We start from the raw sequence: 17,466 nt of genomic DNA, 5'->3' as shown, positions 1-17,466 counted from the left end.
GAGCTCTCGGAAAGGTTTGCCCGATAAGCGAGATCGCAGCCGACCCTCTACACAGTGGGAAGGAACCTCCGCAAAGTCCACACGAGAGGCGAAGCTGCGACACGGCCTTTTCTTGGTTATGTGGCTCTGGCCTGAGGTTCGCGTCTGCTGGACCGCTGTTCCCGTCACTTTGAAGGAGGTCATAAGCACGTCTGAAGCTTTTTGCTGCCCCCACGGAATACTGTATTGCGTACTGCACATGGTATCCTGGCCCGACCAACGAGGCTCTGTTCCGCTCGAGTAAGCGCCGAGTCGGCATTTTTGGTTCGTCCAAGTGATCATCCCACCCCAGGTGGCCGGGTCCATATTTGGCAGCAGGTCCAGCCTGCCACGTCTTGTTGAAGGAGCTGTGCTGCGTGCGTACAGGAAATAGATTCATGGCAGCACGTCGTTCCTTCCTTCCTTCCTCTAAGAAAAGAGCTTTCCTCGGCTGAGTGATTTGCGCCAGCATCCGAGTACTTCCTGCACAGAGTTACTTTCTGCGCTGCAGCGCATGGTCTCCCCCTAAAGTTATAGCTCCTGCCTCCCGGTGGCCTCCAGCTCTCAACTGCTGGGAGACACGGCCTTCTAAAATATCGAGGACGTCGTCCCCATGCCGGGCTTCTCGCGAGATAGTTTGTGGACCGGGAACTGCCCCATCTCCAAGTCAACCACAACACGTCAAAATCTGCACCCAGTCGTGCCCGGCTCTATTGTTGCAGGTTCTGCACGAACGAGTCTAGATTGAACTCCTCTTCGTACTGCCGCTCATCCCACAGGTCACCGACATCGTCCAGCCATCCCTTTTCTCCTTTCTTCTTGACTTCACCTGTCTCGAGATCGACCATGTCCTCGTCCCTTGCAGCGCCGGCTTCACCGCTAGTCTCGGAAGACTCTCCTAAGTTGAAAAGGTCGAGGATTTGGTCAGTCTCCATACTGCCCAAGCCCGCATTCTGCTGGTTGACTACCGTGGATGCCACGTCGATCTTGAATCGCTGAAGGCTGAGAATCTTCTCTTCCAAGGTGCCGCGAGTAATGAGACGGTACACGTTGACGACCTTCTTCTGGCCTATTCGATGAGCTCGGTCCATTGCTTGAATATCTTTCTGCGGATTCCAATCGTGTTCGACGAAGATGACCGTATCGGCCCCGGTGAGGTTCAAGCCGAGACCGCCAACGCTGGTGGTTAGGAGTAGGCAGTCATAGCTGGGATCGTTGTTGAACTGGTTGACAACGTTCTGGCGCTTGGCGGCTTCTACACTTCCGTCAAGTCGCAGAAACTGGACAGAAGGGAGAAGTTTGCCCAGGACCTCAGTCTGCACCATGTCGAGCATCTCTTTCATTTGACAGAAAATCAGCGCGCGGTGCTGCGACACGTAGTTCGACGCCGACATATCATTCGCCTCATTCGAAACGCCAATGCCACAGTCGACCAGCAAATCTCGCAGAGCGCCCAGCTTTGGCGCGTGTGCGACATCTCGCAGATTAGACTTCGACGCTGCAAGCTGCTTCTGGATGGCATCATACTGTTTGTTTCCTTCCTTGACGACGAGTGCAGGCGAGTTGCAGAGCTTCCGCATGTATTGAAGAGCCTGGAAAATGTGTTGCTTGGCCTCTCTATCACCCGAGCCGACACTGTTCTCCACCGTCTTCTTTTCCTTCCTGAAAAAGTCCTCAAATAGCCGCTTCTGCAGATCGCTGAGATCACAGTAATAGTTCTGAAGGATCTTAGGCGGTAGGTCGTTCAAGACCTCCTCTTTTAAGCGCCGGAGCAAGAACGGAAGCACTTGCTTGTGAAGTGCCTCGACAGCCAGGGCTCCAGCCTCTTGTTCCTTGGATGAAGACTTCGCGTTCCTGCTCGCAGCAATCGGCTTCGCAAATCGGTCTTGGAAGACCTTCTCCGTACCGAGAAAGCCAGGCATAAGAAAGTCGAACAGAGACCAGAGCTCGAGGACGTTGTTTTGGATTGGGGTACCGGAAAGAATAAGTCTGTGGTTGCTCACAATCTTTTTGACTGCTTGGGTGATTTTGGCTCTCGGGTTCTTGATTAAATGGCCTTCGTCGAGAACGCAGTAGTTCCAGGTTACGGCGCTGAGGACGTCAGTGTCGTTCCGGCACACATCGTAGGATGTGATCACAACATCTGCCTTGTCCAGTTGAGAGCGGCGGCTGTTTCGCTCCGAAGGCGGTCCAACATAAGCCACGCAGCTCAGAAAGGGTGCATACTGCTTGATCTCCTGCTGCCAATGACCAGATAGTGTTGGAGGGCACACAATGAGTGATGGTAAACGCTTCATCTCTGAAGCTTGCGTTTTGGCGTACTCTTCGGCGCGCATGTGGTGATCGCTGGCAACGATGCAGAGGGTTTGAAGGGTCTTTCCCAGCCCCATGTCGTCGCAAAGGACCCCGTGGAGGTTGTATCTGTTGAGGAAGGCCAGCCAGTTCACTCCTTCTTGCTGATACGACCGTAGTTCTGCTTTGATGGCCACGGGAATTTGGAAAGGCTCAACCTTTTTCGGATCGAGCATTTGCGCCATAAATTTCCGTTCCCTTTCACGTCCTTGGAGCAGCGCTTCCGGCATCCCTGGCGGGTCAGGTATGCCAGCTTCTAGAGGCACCAGCTTGACCAGCGTAGCAAATGATGTTGTGGCAAGCAGGCGAATATCGTTATTGGCGTCGCTCATTCGGCCAAGAACAGGGACGATTAAGAAGATGACGTACGGCAAGATCCTGTCGCCCATCGCTTGAATGAGATGATACACGCATTCCGTGATACCTTGTCGATCTCTCAAATCAAGTGGATTGCCGATATTAGGTAGGACGTCCTGCACCATTTTCGTCATGCCTTCAGTAGGTATGACGCTGCATATCGTGGCAAAGCATTTGGCAGCACTGTACCTGATCACGGACAGACGGCTCCTCATTGCTTTGCCCGTGAGGGAACTCAGCGACAGGACCCAGGCGTGAAGCGAGGGGTGAAGAGCGGGCGCAAGGGTACGTAAAGCTGAGAGCGCATCGACCAATGACTGACCCTGTTCCTCCCCGACTTGCAAAGAAGCTGGGTCGGATGGCTCGATCAGTTCGCGAATGGGGTTTTCGACAAGACAACGCAGAACCGGCAGCTTGTCGAAGAGCTCGGCACCATATGCTTGCGCCATCTCGTCGAGAGCCCGTTTAGCCCCTCGCCGCATGATTCGGGCTTCTTTCGCCTCCTGTTCAAAGCGAGCTGCATCCGGGTGATCCTTCCTATCTTCTTCTTTCCTCAACGACAATACAATGTCCTCGAAGGTTGCGTGGGGCCCGAACTCCGGAGTCTCCGAGGTATCGATGCAGGTGAACTTGACCAAATTCGACACTAATTTGTCTACTGGGCCGCGCTTGGGACTCTTCGTGTAGAAGTCAATCAGGCCTGCGACAGCCGATGCCGATCGAGCTTGCAGTTCCTCGAAAGCCTCTGATTTGATGCTGTCCATGATGCATTTGATCACCTGACCGGGTTTCTTCGGTACCTCACCCAGCCGGACAAGCACAGATGCAACTGTAGCTTTGATGGCGATGTCGCGAGCTTCTTTCACCTTTTTAGCCTCGTCCACAGCGCTCTTTGCGTTGGCACGAGCATCATTCAGATATTGAGTCCCAGATACACGTTGGGCTGGTGTCAGACTCTTCAAGAGGCGGTCGAACTCTGCTGTTACAATCCTCCCCGCATCTGCTAATGAGAAGGCTTTGGGACCGGCACCGCTCTCACCTTGGCAGACAACAGCTATTGCTGGTAGTCTCTCCCGGGCGACATGTGCTTGATTCTGAAATGCGCTGACTAAGGACTGGCACTGACCTCGAGCAGCCTGCAGTGAGGACACAATATCCGCATACCAGCTATTGCCGTCGTCATCGAGAGCTTGTTGTAGTTGGGAGACAAATTCCGGTGTGCTTGTGGGTTTTGTGGGTTGGTGATATGCGAGTTCTTCAAGAATCATGCCAGCGAATAACCTCGAACTCGAGTGTGTAGAGCTGATTACCGGAATAAGATGGCTCCAATACATGTTGATGGCAAATGCTCCTTGTTTGCTTAGTAGCAAACCCAGGCCCCGTGCACAGACAATCCTTGTCCGTAGCATGATCTCTAACCCAACCAGGTCTACCTCGCCGTGTAGGATATGGCCGTCGGTGTTATGAGATAGACGCTCCTTGGGCTCTGGCTTTTCGACTTTCCGCCGTTTCTTGGCTTGCGACTCAGAGTCTGGACTTTGCCTATGCTTGGTTGTGATAGGAGCCATGGGTGCGCCATTTGGCCTGATCAGAAGCGACGTGTCCATAGGTATAGGGCTTCGAATCTGGCCAATAGGTTGGATGGCCGCGAGAATCATAGGAGAGATGTGCGGCTCCAAGCTAGGATCCAATGTTGAGAATCCTTGACGTTCCATAGACGCAATCAGAGCTTGCCAGACTTCGAAGGACTTCCGCAGAACACCTTCGTTCCGTTCGACTAGCATGTTCTGGAATATTAAGCGTACCACGAGTCCACCCAACCACGCAGAATTGCTTACATCCGAGAGATTTAAGAATGTCACCAGCGCCTTGAGGACCGCCATTCGGACACTGGTGATCGTATGTCTCAAGAATGGGTAGAGGCGCGGAACAAGCCGCTCAAAAGTCTGGTCTGGATTTTCGGCGGCATTAATTCGCATTGCTTCAATGATCTCTTTATGGGAGCAAAGAGTCGCAAGTAGGTCCATGACTGCACCGGTACTGGCACTTAGATCGTCCTGCATATCCAGCAGACAATCCCACACCACACTGATGAGCCGGCCCAAAGCGTTGCGGCGCATAGTGGTGAGTTCTTGAGCAATTGGCACCAACGTCGCTGCGCTGACTGATTTGACATCATCGTCAGGATGGGCGAGTCCCTGTATGACGGCTTCAACGACACCATCAAGCAAGCTGTTGTGCCGCAGGAGGAGATCCTTTCGAACAGCAACAAAGTAGCGTAAGCCAATCATCCCTCCATGACATACTTCCCAGATTGGTTGCTTTAGACCAGTATTCCGCTGGTTAACCATCTCTTGAAGATAGTTGTAGACGGACACAGCTATATCGTCAGGTAATTGGCTCAGTAAAGCCCCAAGGCTCTGGCCGATTGATTCGCGGATTGGGGCCACCACGGTGTCGGAAACGTAGTCTCCGAAACGGTCTAGCATCAAGACGGAGAGCAGCCTGCAAGCCATGTCGTCTAGCCATCGCCAGTTTGCAAGATCATTCTCCACCCTAGATCTGCCATAGCGTCGACCGGCACCACGTCCATGCACACGAAGGACTTCTCGTAGACCCATAGCAGCCCCATGCCGAACTTCCCAGGTTGGATCGAACAGGTCGTTTGACAGGAAATCGCACATGACGTCAAAAGGCCAGTCATGGGCATGCTCATCGTCGGGCTGGATGAGCGGCTTCTCTGGGACTTCCTCACCTTTGAACTCCTTGACGAGTGCAGTGTTGTCGTCAGAGTCCTCCCGCTTTATAGAGAAATAATCGGGCTTCGCATCTCCGTTCGCGTCCTCGTGGCCATTGAGCTTGACGGGGTAAGGAGTCGGTGGGACAGGAGTCTGGCCAGGTTCAGACGGACGACGTCCTGATAGATCGACCACCCGCATCTTGCTAGCACCAGTTTTGGCGGCTGATTTGTTCTTACGCTTGAGTTGGTTTAGTTGTCGTTTACTCAGTCCGGCTTCATCAGCCAGAGTCTGGCCGTTGCCTTCTGAAGGGGATAGTGCACTGTATGGTGATGGAGAAGCTAGGCTATCATTTCGTTTGATTGACGTCTTGGTATCCACACGCGGTAGTCCGGGTGTGGCGACAAGCTTCTGTTGCGAACTGGCGGCAAAGTCGTGCTCGTTGACTAGATCATCCTCAATGTACTCCCCACCAAGACCGAGTCGTGCGGCCAGACTTTGCTTCTGGTGGGCTAGGCGTTGAGCCGGTGTCAATCCGGCCATGGAGTATTCATACTCTTTGCCAGCACTACCCAGGAGCTTTTTGCCATGAGTAAGGATCAGCTTGATGTCCAAGCTGCTGAGCTGAAGGAGATCCTCCGTTTCCGGAGGTCCGTCCTCGACCTTTGCCGGCTGCTCGAGCTTTGTGTCCACATCGTCCGCATTAGGATCGAACTTCTCGGAGTTCTCGATGATAGCGCCTATGGCCTTTGCTGCTGCAGTGCGGGTATCCCATGATTTCGACTGCAAGTATGGAAGGACTCTGCCGAGTAGTGCGAAGAGATTGTCAGGATTCTGTTTCTGGACATCTGCGAGCTGCTGTGCAGCAGTGTTCCGGATGAGCTGTGTGCTGCCCTTGTCCAGCAAGCTGTAACTCAGGTTAGTTTGAAAAGCATGGAGGTATGCTGGAAATCCAGCGGCAAGAGAGGTTTAATGGCACTCACGTGACCAGTCGATCGAGTCTGTTCAGAAGCAGTTAGCCCAGCTTGGCAGGTGATCGGGTCGAGGGTTTCAAACCTTGAAGTCCCAGTGGCCATTATTATTACTTGAGGAATTCGTTACCAACTTTCGTCTTTTCAACCACACTCCTGCCGGCTCGCGACCTAGAAGCCATCAATCGCACGTTCTGCGGTGGTCTTTTGATGTCATGAGCCTTTCGTGAAGATTCAAAGGGCGTGAATGGAAGATGAGGGTTAATAGTGAATAAAAATAAGGGTCCGCCACTCTTGTAGTGGTTCAGCTGTGACGCTTGTGGTGCGGTGAATTTCTCTGTACCAGAAAATGAAGTGTCTGTGACAAAGGTGTGCGAGCAGAGCCTTGCACTTCGTCCAAGATGGGGACTGGCAGATCAGAGAGTTGGAATCGGGGGCGCAGCGTGGGCTTAAGAGGGTCTGGAATGGCATTTAAATCCTCGCTTGCTGCGCAGCCTGCATCAGCCCCTGGCCTCTGATTGCTCCTTCCGAGTGTCCACCTTTACCACTTAGGCTGCGCTAACACCCAACCGGGCACTGAAGCCTTCTCACGCGTGTGCTTGGCACTTTTCATCTGTGCCTCATATTCACCTGAGAGCCGTTCGATCACTTGTGAGCGTAAATATAGCCGAAGGCCAAAGAAATAATTGCAACGCTTGCGCCTCTGATCTCTACGGCCTTCTAGCATGCGGGAGGGTTACGTGGTCGGGAATTTTCCCTACGCAAGTGCTGGATACACCATCCTCGGAAAGAGGTTTTCACGAGTTCACGAGTTCACTCAGGACACGATGAACCTCAGTCACTGGGCATCATGAATCAGGAGCGGCCGGCCGTTCTGTAGTTTCGCCCTCGCAGCGATCCGGTCGAGAAAGCAACTCGGATACTTATTGGGGATTCCGCCTTGCTGGCACAGTCGTACCACATCAGGATTTGTGCTGATACTCCTTCGGCTTTCATAAACTAGCAGACATTGTTTGTTTGCAATTCGAGACATCACGCGGACTTAAAGATGGTCGGCAGAAGTTGTTGGTCACCTGCATTTGATATAGTCTCCATAAGAACTGAGCTTCTTCTGCGCTTCTGCGATATGTACAGTCGGGGCACCCATCCTCTTCGTCTCGGAGCATGTTTGCCTGTAAGGCTGCTGACTATTGCTTTTCCCCCCTCAAGAATAAGTTCCAGGTGTTGTTCCTAAGAATGTTTTCGAATCCTCCTCCCGGCCGATAAGTCCAAGGCTTCGTATCTGACCTAGCTTGGGGGCATTCTCTCGGGGACTTGCAGCCTCAGCCTTCTGTAGTGCCTTCTGTATCGCCACTGTCCGTGCGTACTGTTACGTTGTTAGATCCAATAAGCATCCTTCCAACTGTGAACATGGTCTACCTCTTTTCTGTGATGTAGGCATTCGTAGTAATCCTCCAATCGTGGGGCACAGACGCCTCTGGCTCGGGCTTCAGGATCGTTCTGATTGATAACGTAGCAAGACATGTACTCCTGCCAGAAAGGAAAACAGCGGGAGACACCTACGGTCGAAAAGTTCCGTTAGTATCGAGCTTCGGTTCAGGTTGGATGTGGGTGACACGAGCACACCACAGTGAGTACACGGCAGAACTGTGACTCACCTCCGGTCAAGCCGTATCCTGACGCCATCTTCGGGTAGTTAAAGACCTCGAGACACGATCATCAATGAGCACAGGAGGAATTTGGGTGTGCAGAGAGCGCAGTTCAGTGTTTGGTTGAGGTGGTAGCGAGTGGTGTTCGAGCTTCAAGTCACGGCCAGTGAGGCTCTCGCACCGAAGTTGGCCCGACTCTGGTGACGCATTTAGTCACATTCCACGCTGTCAACATATTCAACAATGCGCAGCTAGACTTGTGGTCGCGATATGCACGTAAAATCAGAGGTATGAAGAGCTCGGAGAAGCCATCGGAGGCTCATATCGTCCTTCATGCTGTCCAAGCCACTTCCGAAGGCGACTTGGACACATTACTTCAACTCGTCAGATGGCGCCCCGATGTGCTTGCCCGTGACTTAACATACCGATTGGTACTCTCCTTCTACCCTGCCGACACCTCCGAGGCTGCACCTATTGTGGCATTTTTGAAGTCGCTTGGGGTACCCTCAGAGCCTCCGGAGAGCCCAGGAAATCCGAGTCTCGACTCGTCAATATCTAGCCTGTCACGAAGCGAGGCGTCACGTCAATGTCGCATTCTAAGCCTGCGAGCGCTAGCTGAACACGCATCTATCCATACCAAGAGCGAACTGGCCAACTTCGTCATCGAATGGGCGAGGCGTCTGGAAGAGCTCCATGGGGCTATACAACCGGCGGCGGAGTTCGTGGAGCAATTCGTCAAAGACGACGTCGATCTGCGACTGTGGTACGAAACATACCTTGTCCCGCTACTACGACTGCAATACGAGTTTTATCCTGGCGCCTACAACGTTGTTGACCTGGAGAAAATCGAGAACCTCTCTGGGGCGGAAGGCATAAGCACACTTCTACAGTATGCTGAGGGACAGCAGAACCCTTCTGTTCTGGCGAGAGATCTGGACCAGGTGGTGTCCCCTTGGGTCAATGGGGCAAACCGGGCGAAGAGGAGAAGACTCGAGCATCAACCAGAAGAGGATTCATCTGAGGAGGTATCGTGGGAGCCAGTGTACGCCTGGCTGATCTCCTTGAGCGTGAATAGGTTCGATGTCGCAGCGAAGGCATATGTGGAATGGACTGGTCCCGCCAGAAGCTCGCAATCAGGAGACGAGGCTGCTGGTTATGCACAGACAGGACTGGCTATAATCTATGGATGCCGTGAGGCATCAACCGATGCCTACGCAATCTGCGGACAAGTGCTCGGCAAGGCTGCAGGGCTCGTTGGGCTCCTCCAAGTCGAACTTTCGCATAGCGAGCCAGAGATCTCACTACCCGAAAACACCACAAAAGGTCTCAATGAGACGGATTTACTGCACCATTCGCTCCTTAAAAAGACGAACGGATTCACTCGGCCGTCGGAAACTTCGATCCTGCTATTAGCTGGACTTCTAACCACTGCAAGGATTTTATCGGGATACGGACTGGCATGGACAATAGCCGATCTAGCACGCACCTGTGTATTTGGTTCGGAACGGCGTCATAAGGATGAACTTCACCGACTGCTTCAACACATTCCACTTCAGCGCCGAAGAGCAATCGACTGGCGGTCGGTACGGCAGCAGATACTATATCTTCATTCCTGGTCGGCAAACCAGCAGACTGACGGCCGCGAAGGCCTAGCTTTCTTGTCACGACTATCTCTCGATGTGGTGGAGACACAAATTCTTGACGCTCTCCTCAAGGCCGCTCAGTACAGCCTTGTTCAAGAGATCTATCTTACAAGCGCTTCTCCGCCTTTGTCCTCTTCCGAAGTCCATTCCCGTGTAGTTGCAGCAATCTACGAAGCCTATGACAATGCCAGCAATGGCAATAGAGACCGTGGTGGCATGAAACGTGCGAACGATATCCTGAAAGTGTTTCGACCCAACTTTCCTCAATCGTCAACTCTAACCGGGATTGACTATCTCATCAAAGCGACTCACAGCCTGTCGTTCTACCAGCTGACCCTGCAACACGGAGTCCCCTTCAAGCCTGTCGCTATTCGCGTCCAGAAAGATCCGCTCACACTACTGGAGAAGGTCCTGGCACAGGATGCAAGAGCTTACACCAAGCTGGACGACCTTTTGGAGATAGCACGCAGTCTCGTCCGCGCTCATATTTCAGACCGGGGAAACATGGTAGACGATTCGGAACCGATTGAGCTTCGTACTCTCTTGGCCGAACAAAGGGTCACCTACGCAGCGATCATGGCAGCGCTTGCTATGAATGATTTTGACACTGCGTATGCCTATGTTACAACACGGTTGCACACTTCACCGGAGCAATCTACGGCCGGCGTGTTCACTGACGACACATCATGGCGCGCGGCATATGCTGCCGGTAAATACCGTCCCAGTGCATCTCCGAAAAGTTTGAATGCTCGCATTGATAGTCTAGCACAGCGTATGGAACTCCTTTCCCGGGCCTTATTGTTGGCACCATCTGGAGAAGCACTCTCGGGAATCCTAGCAACCTGGCGCCGTTACGAAGAAGAACTTGACGGCTTGAAGACGCAAGCTGTAGAGGAAGAGCGAGTGTTCGACGCAAAAGCAGACGCATCACTCCCAGGAGCATTCGGCATCGAAGATCGCGAAGCAGATGTAGCTGAGACAAAGCGTGTAATGGCACGGCGGAGTGGGCCAGCAGGATCCGGCCCTTCTTATGAGGAAGAGGCACCTATGGGCCTGTTCGATGTCGCTAGAGGCGCTGCTTCAGCCTTACGAAAAAGTGCTGCATTTCCGCTCGGGGCGAACGGTTTGCGGGATCTCAAAATTAGCTCCGCCTCCAATCCGCAAGACCTACAACGGGAGCAGGCTAGTTCGCCGACTTCAGATGATGGTAGAAGGCTGCGGAAGCGAGATATGGTGGCCAATATGGTGGGAAGCGGGTTAGGTTGGGTTCTTGGTGCTCAGCCGCAAGACCGAGTGGACTATGGCGGTTGAATACCATTACACGTGAGTCTAATGCCTTCATGTTCAGAATCAATTCACTTCTCAATGCTCCAGAGCCTTATCTTGTACCTCTTCTGTCGCTGCAGAAGACAAAGCGCGACGAAATGCCTGATGCCCTTGATCAGGTCACTTTAGTAAATGAAGGTGAAGGTCAATCTGACGAATCTATGAGGAAAGAGCAACCTACACCGACCGCCAAAGCGCTGCGCAAGTCGGCTTCTCTTTTGTGCCGGACCGTGCCTGCCATGTTCAGTTGCCTTCATGGATCTCAAAGTGCGCTCACTTTCTTCTCTGCTTGACTTTATTCTGCCTCGCACAGATCGGACTCAAAGCCTCCCTTCCTATGTCAAAACCACGAAAGTCTGCTGCCCTAACACCCCCTTATCTATTGTTGATCAAGGGGAACATCCAATATGCCGCCACTAACTGTGCATCATCTGGAGCGGCGCGAGACCAGTCCCGGTCGGACTTTCTCTATCATCTTCGCAGTCATTGCCTTCCTTGTCGTCCTGGCGTGTCTGGTTTTGGTCATCATTCTGCCAAGATATCGAAAGAAACCCAGAATTCTACCTGGAAGTCGGTACCCCGTGGTCCCAAACTACCCACATCCTTTCGGGCCTCCTCTTAAGTTCCCAAGTCACCCTGCTCTGCTACGCGGCTTTCGAAAGCAGCCTGCGGCCCCTGTCCAACGGTATAATCCCAGAGTTGAAAGTCCCTTTCCAAGCAGTCCTGCTCGATCAGACCTAGGCAGTGGTCCAGGGCATGGGCTCATCCACAGTCATGGACTCTTTACCCCACCTCATTGTTGCGTGAGTATGAGACACAATCCAAGGGCAGCAAGACGAGTTACAGGCCCGGACCCACGGCAATTCACTACCTTTAGCGCAAACCATGACTACATCCTCCCGGTACCAGAACCACTCATCCTCAAACCAAGACCAGCAGGCCGACCACCACCGTTGACCAGACAGCTGGAACGATTTCCTATACCCCAGCTACTCGACCCGAGCCGTGACGGAGGAGTCGTACATCCTCTGAAACTTTTCCAAGAGTTGGGTCAACGGGTTTCGGACACGACTGCGGACAGCTTCGGTACTCCTTGCCCAGCTCCACAGAAGTTCAAGCAGCCTCCTGCGACCGAGAGACGCGTGATGGATATTATGGCTCGAACTGCGGCATCTACTCAAGCGATGCATGGAGAGTCGTGCATTACCGTAGGCGAGGCGCCAGCCGCAGAACAGCGACACACACTGCAAGAGCTGGAACTGCAGCACTCAAATGACGGTGAGGTAGGAACAGCCACTAACAACCAGAAGCAGGGAGGACTGGAGAGAATGGACACACGGACAAGACCCAAGACGCCTGTGGCCGAGATTCGAAATCGGTTTGACAACGCCGCAGACGGTATCAACAAGGAGAGTTTGTTATCGTCGAATCGTCTCTATACGCCTGCCAGCAACCCTTTTACGACGCCTGGGCTGTCCTCGACACCTCCCACCTCGGCGGAATACTCTACCGAGAAGAAACCACTTCCTTCGACACCCTCAAAGTCAAAACTTGCACCTCCGTGTATGGCGGTGCCTTCTCATACACACAGAAGAACACCTAGCTCAGTCATTCTCCCGAGCTCTGAGATGCTCACCGCCCTCCCGTTTGCCACCCCGAGCAAACGTGCTAATCGAGCCGCGAAGAGGTCCCCTCAGTCAAAAGCTCTCAAGAAGCGATCGAATACAGGTCGGCTAAAGCTTGTATCCTGGTCCAAGTTACGACCCAGCGCGCAGCTTTCCCGCCGTTACTCTTCGTCCTCGCTGTCAACGACCTTCAAGCCAATTCTTGGTCCGAGAAGCCAATGCAGCCAAGGAGCATCAAGCGTATACAGCCGTGATGCGCGAGCCCTTAGTTTCATGGATGCACTAGATCTCCCTGTGAAAGGCACCCCAGATCCCCGCATCGGGCCGGGGTGGGTTAAGGGTTTGACATCCGAGCGCCGGAGTCGGTTTTCTCACCAACATTCTGCATCGATTCACTACCTGAAGACCAAGATCGACGCCTGGGACTTGCACACGGCCTACCTTGACAGATCGGTGTACCTTGCCCCGTCTATAAAACGTTCAGTTTCAGATGCTGGTCCTCGACATGGAACAAAGCCAGAGTCTTCCACCCAAGTCATGGACACCAGCGCCTCAGGCAGACCTATTCCTGTTATCCAGATTGGACGATCTAGTGATGATGTGTTTGGCATCGAAGTTGACGGCTTTAAGAGCGACCAGGCCAGCATCATCCTGAAGAGTATTGGGTCCGCTAAGGCACTATCGGTAGTTTCTGGCGGACTGGGACGAGGCACCGCGCCCGGCGGCGGCGAGTGGATTTGACGGGAATCTAAGAACTCCAGAAGATGGGCGCGGCAACAAAAGCTTGCAGCAAAGTGGATGATGCCGTTCATGTGCCCGCAAGATTGATGAGATATGACAAATGTGACTTGAAAAAGTGCGCGAAATAGCTGTCGGCCTGCTTTACAGAAGCACTAGTTGGTGGAATGAAAAGCCACTACACCACGACGTATGTGCTCAAGGAGCAGTTACAGACAACAGGAACAGTACGGAGGAGGGAGTGCAGTGCGAGGCCGTCGAACAGCGAAGCTACTACTTCTCACTGGACTGGAAGCTACCGTAGATGAGGCTGTGCTGTTGTTACATACCTAGGTATCCAGCATCGGTGGCTCACTCCTGTACTGTACTTTGTACTCCGTAGCATGGAGCGAACAACGCCACTGCCTCGGTTGGCCTGCAGGGTTGGGACATGCATTGGCGGGAGGCCAATTGCACCCAATGCATCGAAAAAGCTTGAACTCACTTTCTTCGAGACTTGGGCGTTGGGTTTCCTCAGGATGATACCTGTGAATATTCCCTGTCGGGTCAGACATGCTAGGCAATCACTCACACTCGAACATAAGTAAGTCAAGTCAGACGAGTACGGAATTATTAATATATCGCGCTGCTGAGACGCCTGTGCAGGGATTTGGCCGACGCGGGCCGAGTGAGTGGAGTTGTGTTGAATCGACTACCGCCATCGTGCGCCTTTTCGAATTTTCCTCTATTCACGCACGACAGTTAAAGGATAAACCGAACTCCCTGAAATGGCATCGTCGTTGCCTTGGCTCAGCATTTTTTCGTGGAAAGTTTCTGGTTCTCCCGAAAATCTACTGCAATCAGTACACGGCCACCCAAGCCTTTACCAACGTTGAGTGCCAGTCTTTGGAACGATTCCGGTGATGAGTCAGGCCCCTTTTGAAGGCTCTAACCACGACCGCTTCGTCCTTGCCCGCATAGTTACGTAGGTATCTCCAGCTGCTTGAGGCCCCTTGGTAGCGTCATATCCTGAACGTCCCCACTGTCCATGTCATCCTTTCGATGGATGTGCGTTGTGGACCTTCCGCTGCGGATACCGGTCTGAAACACTCTAAAGGTCAAATATGTTGCCAGCGGCCTGACAATGCCACCGGAAGCCCTTCTTTGGCTATGAGTATGCTATGCATTGCCGCTGTGTCCGTATGAGAGGCTCTCCACTCCCGCGGTGGACTTGATATAAAAGGGACGATCCCGGTCTCTCCATCCCTTCGTTGTTCCCCTGCTGTGTACTATTTCTGCGCCAATCTATCATTCCTTACTACATTGCAGATCCTATCTGGGTGTGTTCGCACAAGAATCCGTGCTTTCGCTTGACCCGGACTTTGAGCGGACCTTACCATATGCACAATGACTCTGTCGCGGCTAGTAAGTTTACTTCCAGTGACCCCTCAGAATAACATCGGACCAGAAGGCTGACATTGCTGCAAGGTCCTGCTCGCACTCCTCCCTATAGCCTCTACCTTTGCTAGTCCTCTGATAAAACGAGAAAACGATGTAGTACAAGGGAAACTTGGCAGTGACGGCTTCTGGAATGACTACGACGGTATGAAGATCAGACTTTTCGAGGCGACAGGCGGGGGTAGCTGATGAGGGACATAAACAGGCGGACGAAACAACTACATTCAATACACAGGTGACGGCTCGTCAAGTGCAGGATGGCCGTTAGACCTCTCATGGATATCCTTCAACGACATGTGGGTCGCAAACCAGAACATAATATCTCGAAGTTGCAACAGTCTTTACGACGCACCCAACATGTCCGACCAGGAGGTCCAGGACCTCTATGATGCCATCAAGCAAGTTTCACAGCAGACGAGGGTGGACCACCGATTCATCCTAGCCGCAGCCATGCAGGAGACGAGGGGTTGCGTGAGGGCCAAGACATCGATATCGCCAGATGGGACCGTGCAAAACCCGGGAATTCTGCAATCGTTCAGAGGCAACCATTCCTGCAATGATGATGGGAAGGTACAGAATCCGTGTCCCAAGGCACAGATTCTGGGCATGATCCAGGATGGAGGTGAGTAGAGCCGCCTTTCGCCTAGACTTACCTCTTGGCATCGTGGTTTACTGATCCCAATTTTGCAGTTGCCGGCACAGCAGATGGCGGCCACGGATATGCCCTTGATCTCAACGCTCAGGCAACACTCGATGGTGTGGAGTATGCGCAAGCATACTATCGCGCCGCACGACTGTACAACTCCGGCGAAATTGATTCATCGGGCGACCTGGGCAGCGGCTCAGCAACACACTGCTACGCGAGCGACATCGCCAACCGTCTGACAGGGTGGACGGATGCACCTTCAGCATGTACATTAGACTGACAAACCAGGAGAAAACTCTCCACCTTACTTTGGAGAATCTAGACTTGTTTTCGGACATCGATACTCGGATTGTCCGGCCGTTGATGAGCTAACGAGATATATACGGCGTCGATTGCATTGGGTGGGCATCGTGTTGGCATCGTGGTTCAAGATGGGCAAATGTTTTGAAAAGTACTGTTCGGTTCTGGAGCATCCGATTCGGCTTGGAGAAGGGACACACCTGGCGACTTTGCCAGTAAGTGCGGATCTCGACTCAACTGTTGAATTTCAAGTCAAAGCTCCTCGAGCTACCACCTACAGCTCCGCCCTGGCCTCGGCCTCTTTGTCGCCTCAACCCGTCCTGCCCCATTGTGCTCACTTCGGCCTCGCACTCAAAATCATTCATAACTGTATGCAATTCTTTTGTTTCCTGAAACCTGTCCTGCACCCCTTCTCTTCCACTACCGTATCTTCCGCCGTTGCACCATGACGAATCGGAAAGACCAGGAGTCGAAGGCAACTTTCATCAACGCAAGGCTAAACCTGCGAACGATTTCATGCGTCTTGCGAATGGCGACGGTGACGTCCGACTCAAGTCAGCCGCATCGAGTTTGGGATTCCAGGGAAGTCGCTTCACATGCAAGCACGCCGAGGTTCCAGCACTCATCCTCCCAACAGCTGAAGATGGAGCAGGGGAGTGCCGGCAGGACGGGAGCCATCGCCTGAAGGGGCAGCACAAGGCTGCGTGTCGACGATCGAGAAGCGCCAACTTCACTGTCGGTTGACAACAACGACTGACTGAGCCGCAGTCGAGGAACATGACTGCTATACACTGTGAAGGTGACCTGTATTCACTCACCTCGCTCTTTATTCTCGAAGCTCCTCTTCCGTATACCTTTTCCCTCCCACGTTCCATTCTACCTGCCTCCCATCGAGAGAAGCCCGCTATCTCAACATTCGAAGACCCTGTCACCGAGTGTTGTGATATATAGGGTTCTTGACAAGCTTGACAGTCCAGATCCACAAGGTCAGCGACAGCCATGTTTGACAGCACCGAGAAGCAAGAGTCCACACCTCGCAGTGGGAGTGTCGTCGACCAAGGTGAGTCCCCCGGGGAGGTCATATCGCTATCGACTGACCGTTCATAGCAATCGTTGAGGCTGAGTCGACGATACCCTCGAAGGCGCGGCCCAGAGCGAGGTCGTCGACAACAGTCAGATCCAGAGTCCCTCGGTCTCCCATTAGAGCCACCAAAGAACAACAGCTCCGTCTCATCCAGCTCTACATCAGCCGGTTCTGCAGCTACTTTGGCAGCTTCGGACGCATGAAGGCGCTGAACATCGAGGTGCGCAAACGGGCGGTGGCCTCCCGGTACAATGACCTTCGACGCTTCCACAGTGACTACTTCCTCAAATACCTGGAGCTTTGTGAAAGCACCACGCCCTACCTCGCCGGTGAGATCCGCGACGATCTCGCGAAGTTCACATGGGGACAATACCATTGGTGGCCAAAGTGTAAAGACCTGCCGACACAATCCCGGAGGCGAAAATTGGTGGGTTGGGCGGTCGAAAAACTAGCAGATAGGGACTTTGATAACAAGAGTTTCACGACTGCGTTGGATGAGTTCTGTGAGGTTGGGTACGATCGACCGTCAGGAGGCTGAGGTATGCCAAGAAGAAGTCAAGCTAGACATGAATACACAAGACC

General features: G+C 53.0%; 6 protein-coding genes across 6 annotated transcripts; 4 read left to right on the top strand and 2 right to left on the bottom strand.

Moving 5' to 3' along the window:
- Positions 1-728: 728 nt before the first annotated feature.
- Positions 729-6,541, bottom strand: A1O7_00679 (uncharacterized protein; the record flags this gene model as incomplete). The annotated part of the gene is made up of 3 exons (XM_007754720.1): positions 729-6,372; positions 6,449-6,466; positions 6,522-6,541. The coding sequence occupies 3 exons, from the start codon at positions 6,539-6,541 to the stop codon at positions 729-731; spliced, it is 5,682 nt and encodes a 1,893-aa protein (XP_007752910.1).
- Positions 6,542-7,658: 1,117 nt separating this feature from the next.
- A1O7_00678 (NADH dehydrogenase (ubiquinone) Fe-S protein 5) lies at positions 7,659-8,122 on the bottom strand (the record flags this gene model as incomplete). The annotated part of the gene is made up of 3 exons (XM_007754719.1): positions 7,659-7,802; positions 7,856-7,995; positions 8,095-8,122. Coding segments are annotated over 3 exons (312 nt in total), but the record flags the coding sequence as incomplete, so codon positions are not given.
- Positions 8,123-8,375: 253 nt separating this feature from the next.
- A1O7_00677 (uncharacterized protein) lies at positions 8,376-11,039 on the top strand (the record flags this gene model as incomplete). Its single annotated transcript, XM_007754718.1, has 1 exon — positions 8,376-11,039. The coding sequence occupies one exon, from the start codon at positions 8,376-8,378 to the stop codon at positions 11,037-11,039; it is 2,664 nt and encodes an 887-aa protein (XP_007752908.1).
- Positions 11,040-11,939: 900 nt separating this feature from the next.
- Positions 11,940-13,420, top strand: A1O7_00676 (uncharacterized protein; the record flags this gene model as incomplete). Its single annotated transcript, XM_007754717.1, has 2 exons — positions 11,940-11,956; positions 12,016-13,420. 2 exons carry the CDS (start codon positions 11,940-11,942, stop codon positions 13,418-13,420), a joined length of 1,422 nt encoding a protein of 473 aa, XP_007752907.1.
- Positions 13,421-15,211: 1,791 nt separating this feature from the next.
- Positions 15,212-15,780, top strand: A1O7_00675 (uncharacterized protein; the record flags this gene model as incomplete). Its single annotated transcript, XM_007754716.1, has 2 exons — positions 15,212-15,476; positions 15,545-15,780. 2 exons carry the CDS (start codon positions 15,212-15,214, stop codon positions 15,778-15,780), a joined length of 501 nt encoding a protein of 166 aa, XP_007752906.1.
- Positions 15,781-16,799: 1,019 nt separating this feature from the next.
- On the top strand, positions 16,800-17,422 carry A1O7_00674 (uncharacterized protein; the record flags this gene model as incomplete). The annotated part of the gene is made up of 2 exons (XM_007754715.1): positions 16,800-16,860; positions 16,908-17,422. The coding sequence occupies 2 exons, from the start codon at positions 16,800-16,802 to the stop codon at positions 17,420-17,422; spliced, it is 576 nt and encodes a 191-aa protein (XP_007752905.1).
- Between the last annotated feature and the right edge of the window lie 44 nt (positions 17,423-17,466).

This window comes from Cladophialophora yegresii (assembly GCF_000585515.1).
Source record: "Cladophialophora yegresii CBS 114405 chromosome Unknown aczIN-supercont1.1, whole genome shotgun sequence".
In the NCBI taxonomy this organism is placed as follows: Eukaryota; Fungi; Ascomycota; class Eurotiomycetes; order Chaetothyriales; family Herpotrichiellaceae; genus Cladophialophora; species Cladophialophora yegresii.
Note: the sequence above shows the minus strand (reverse complement) of the source record. Positions and strands in the feature narration are given on the sequence as shown.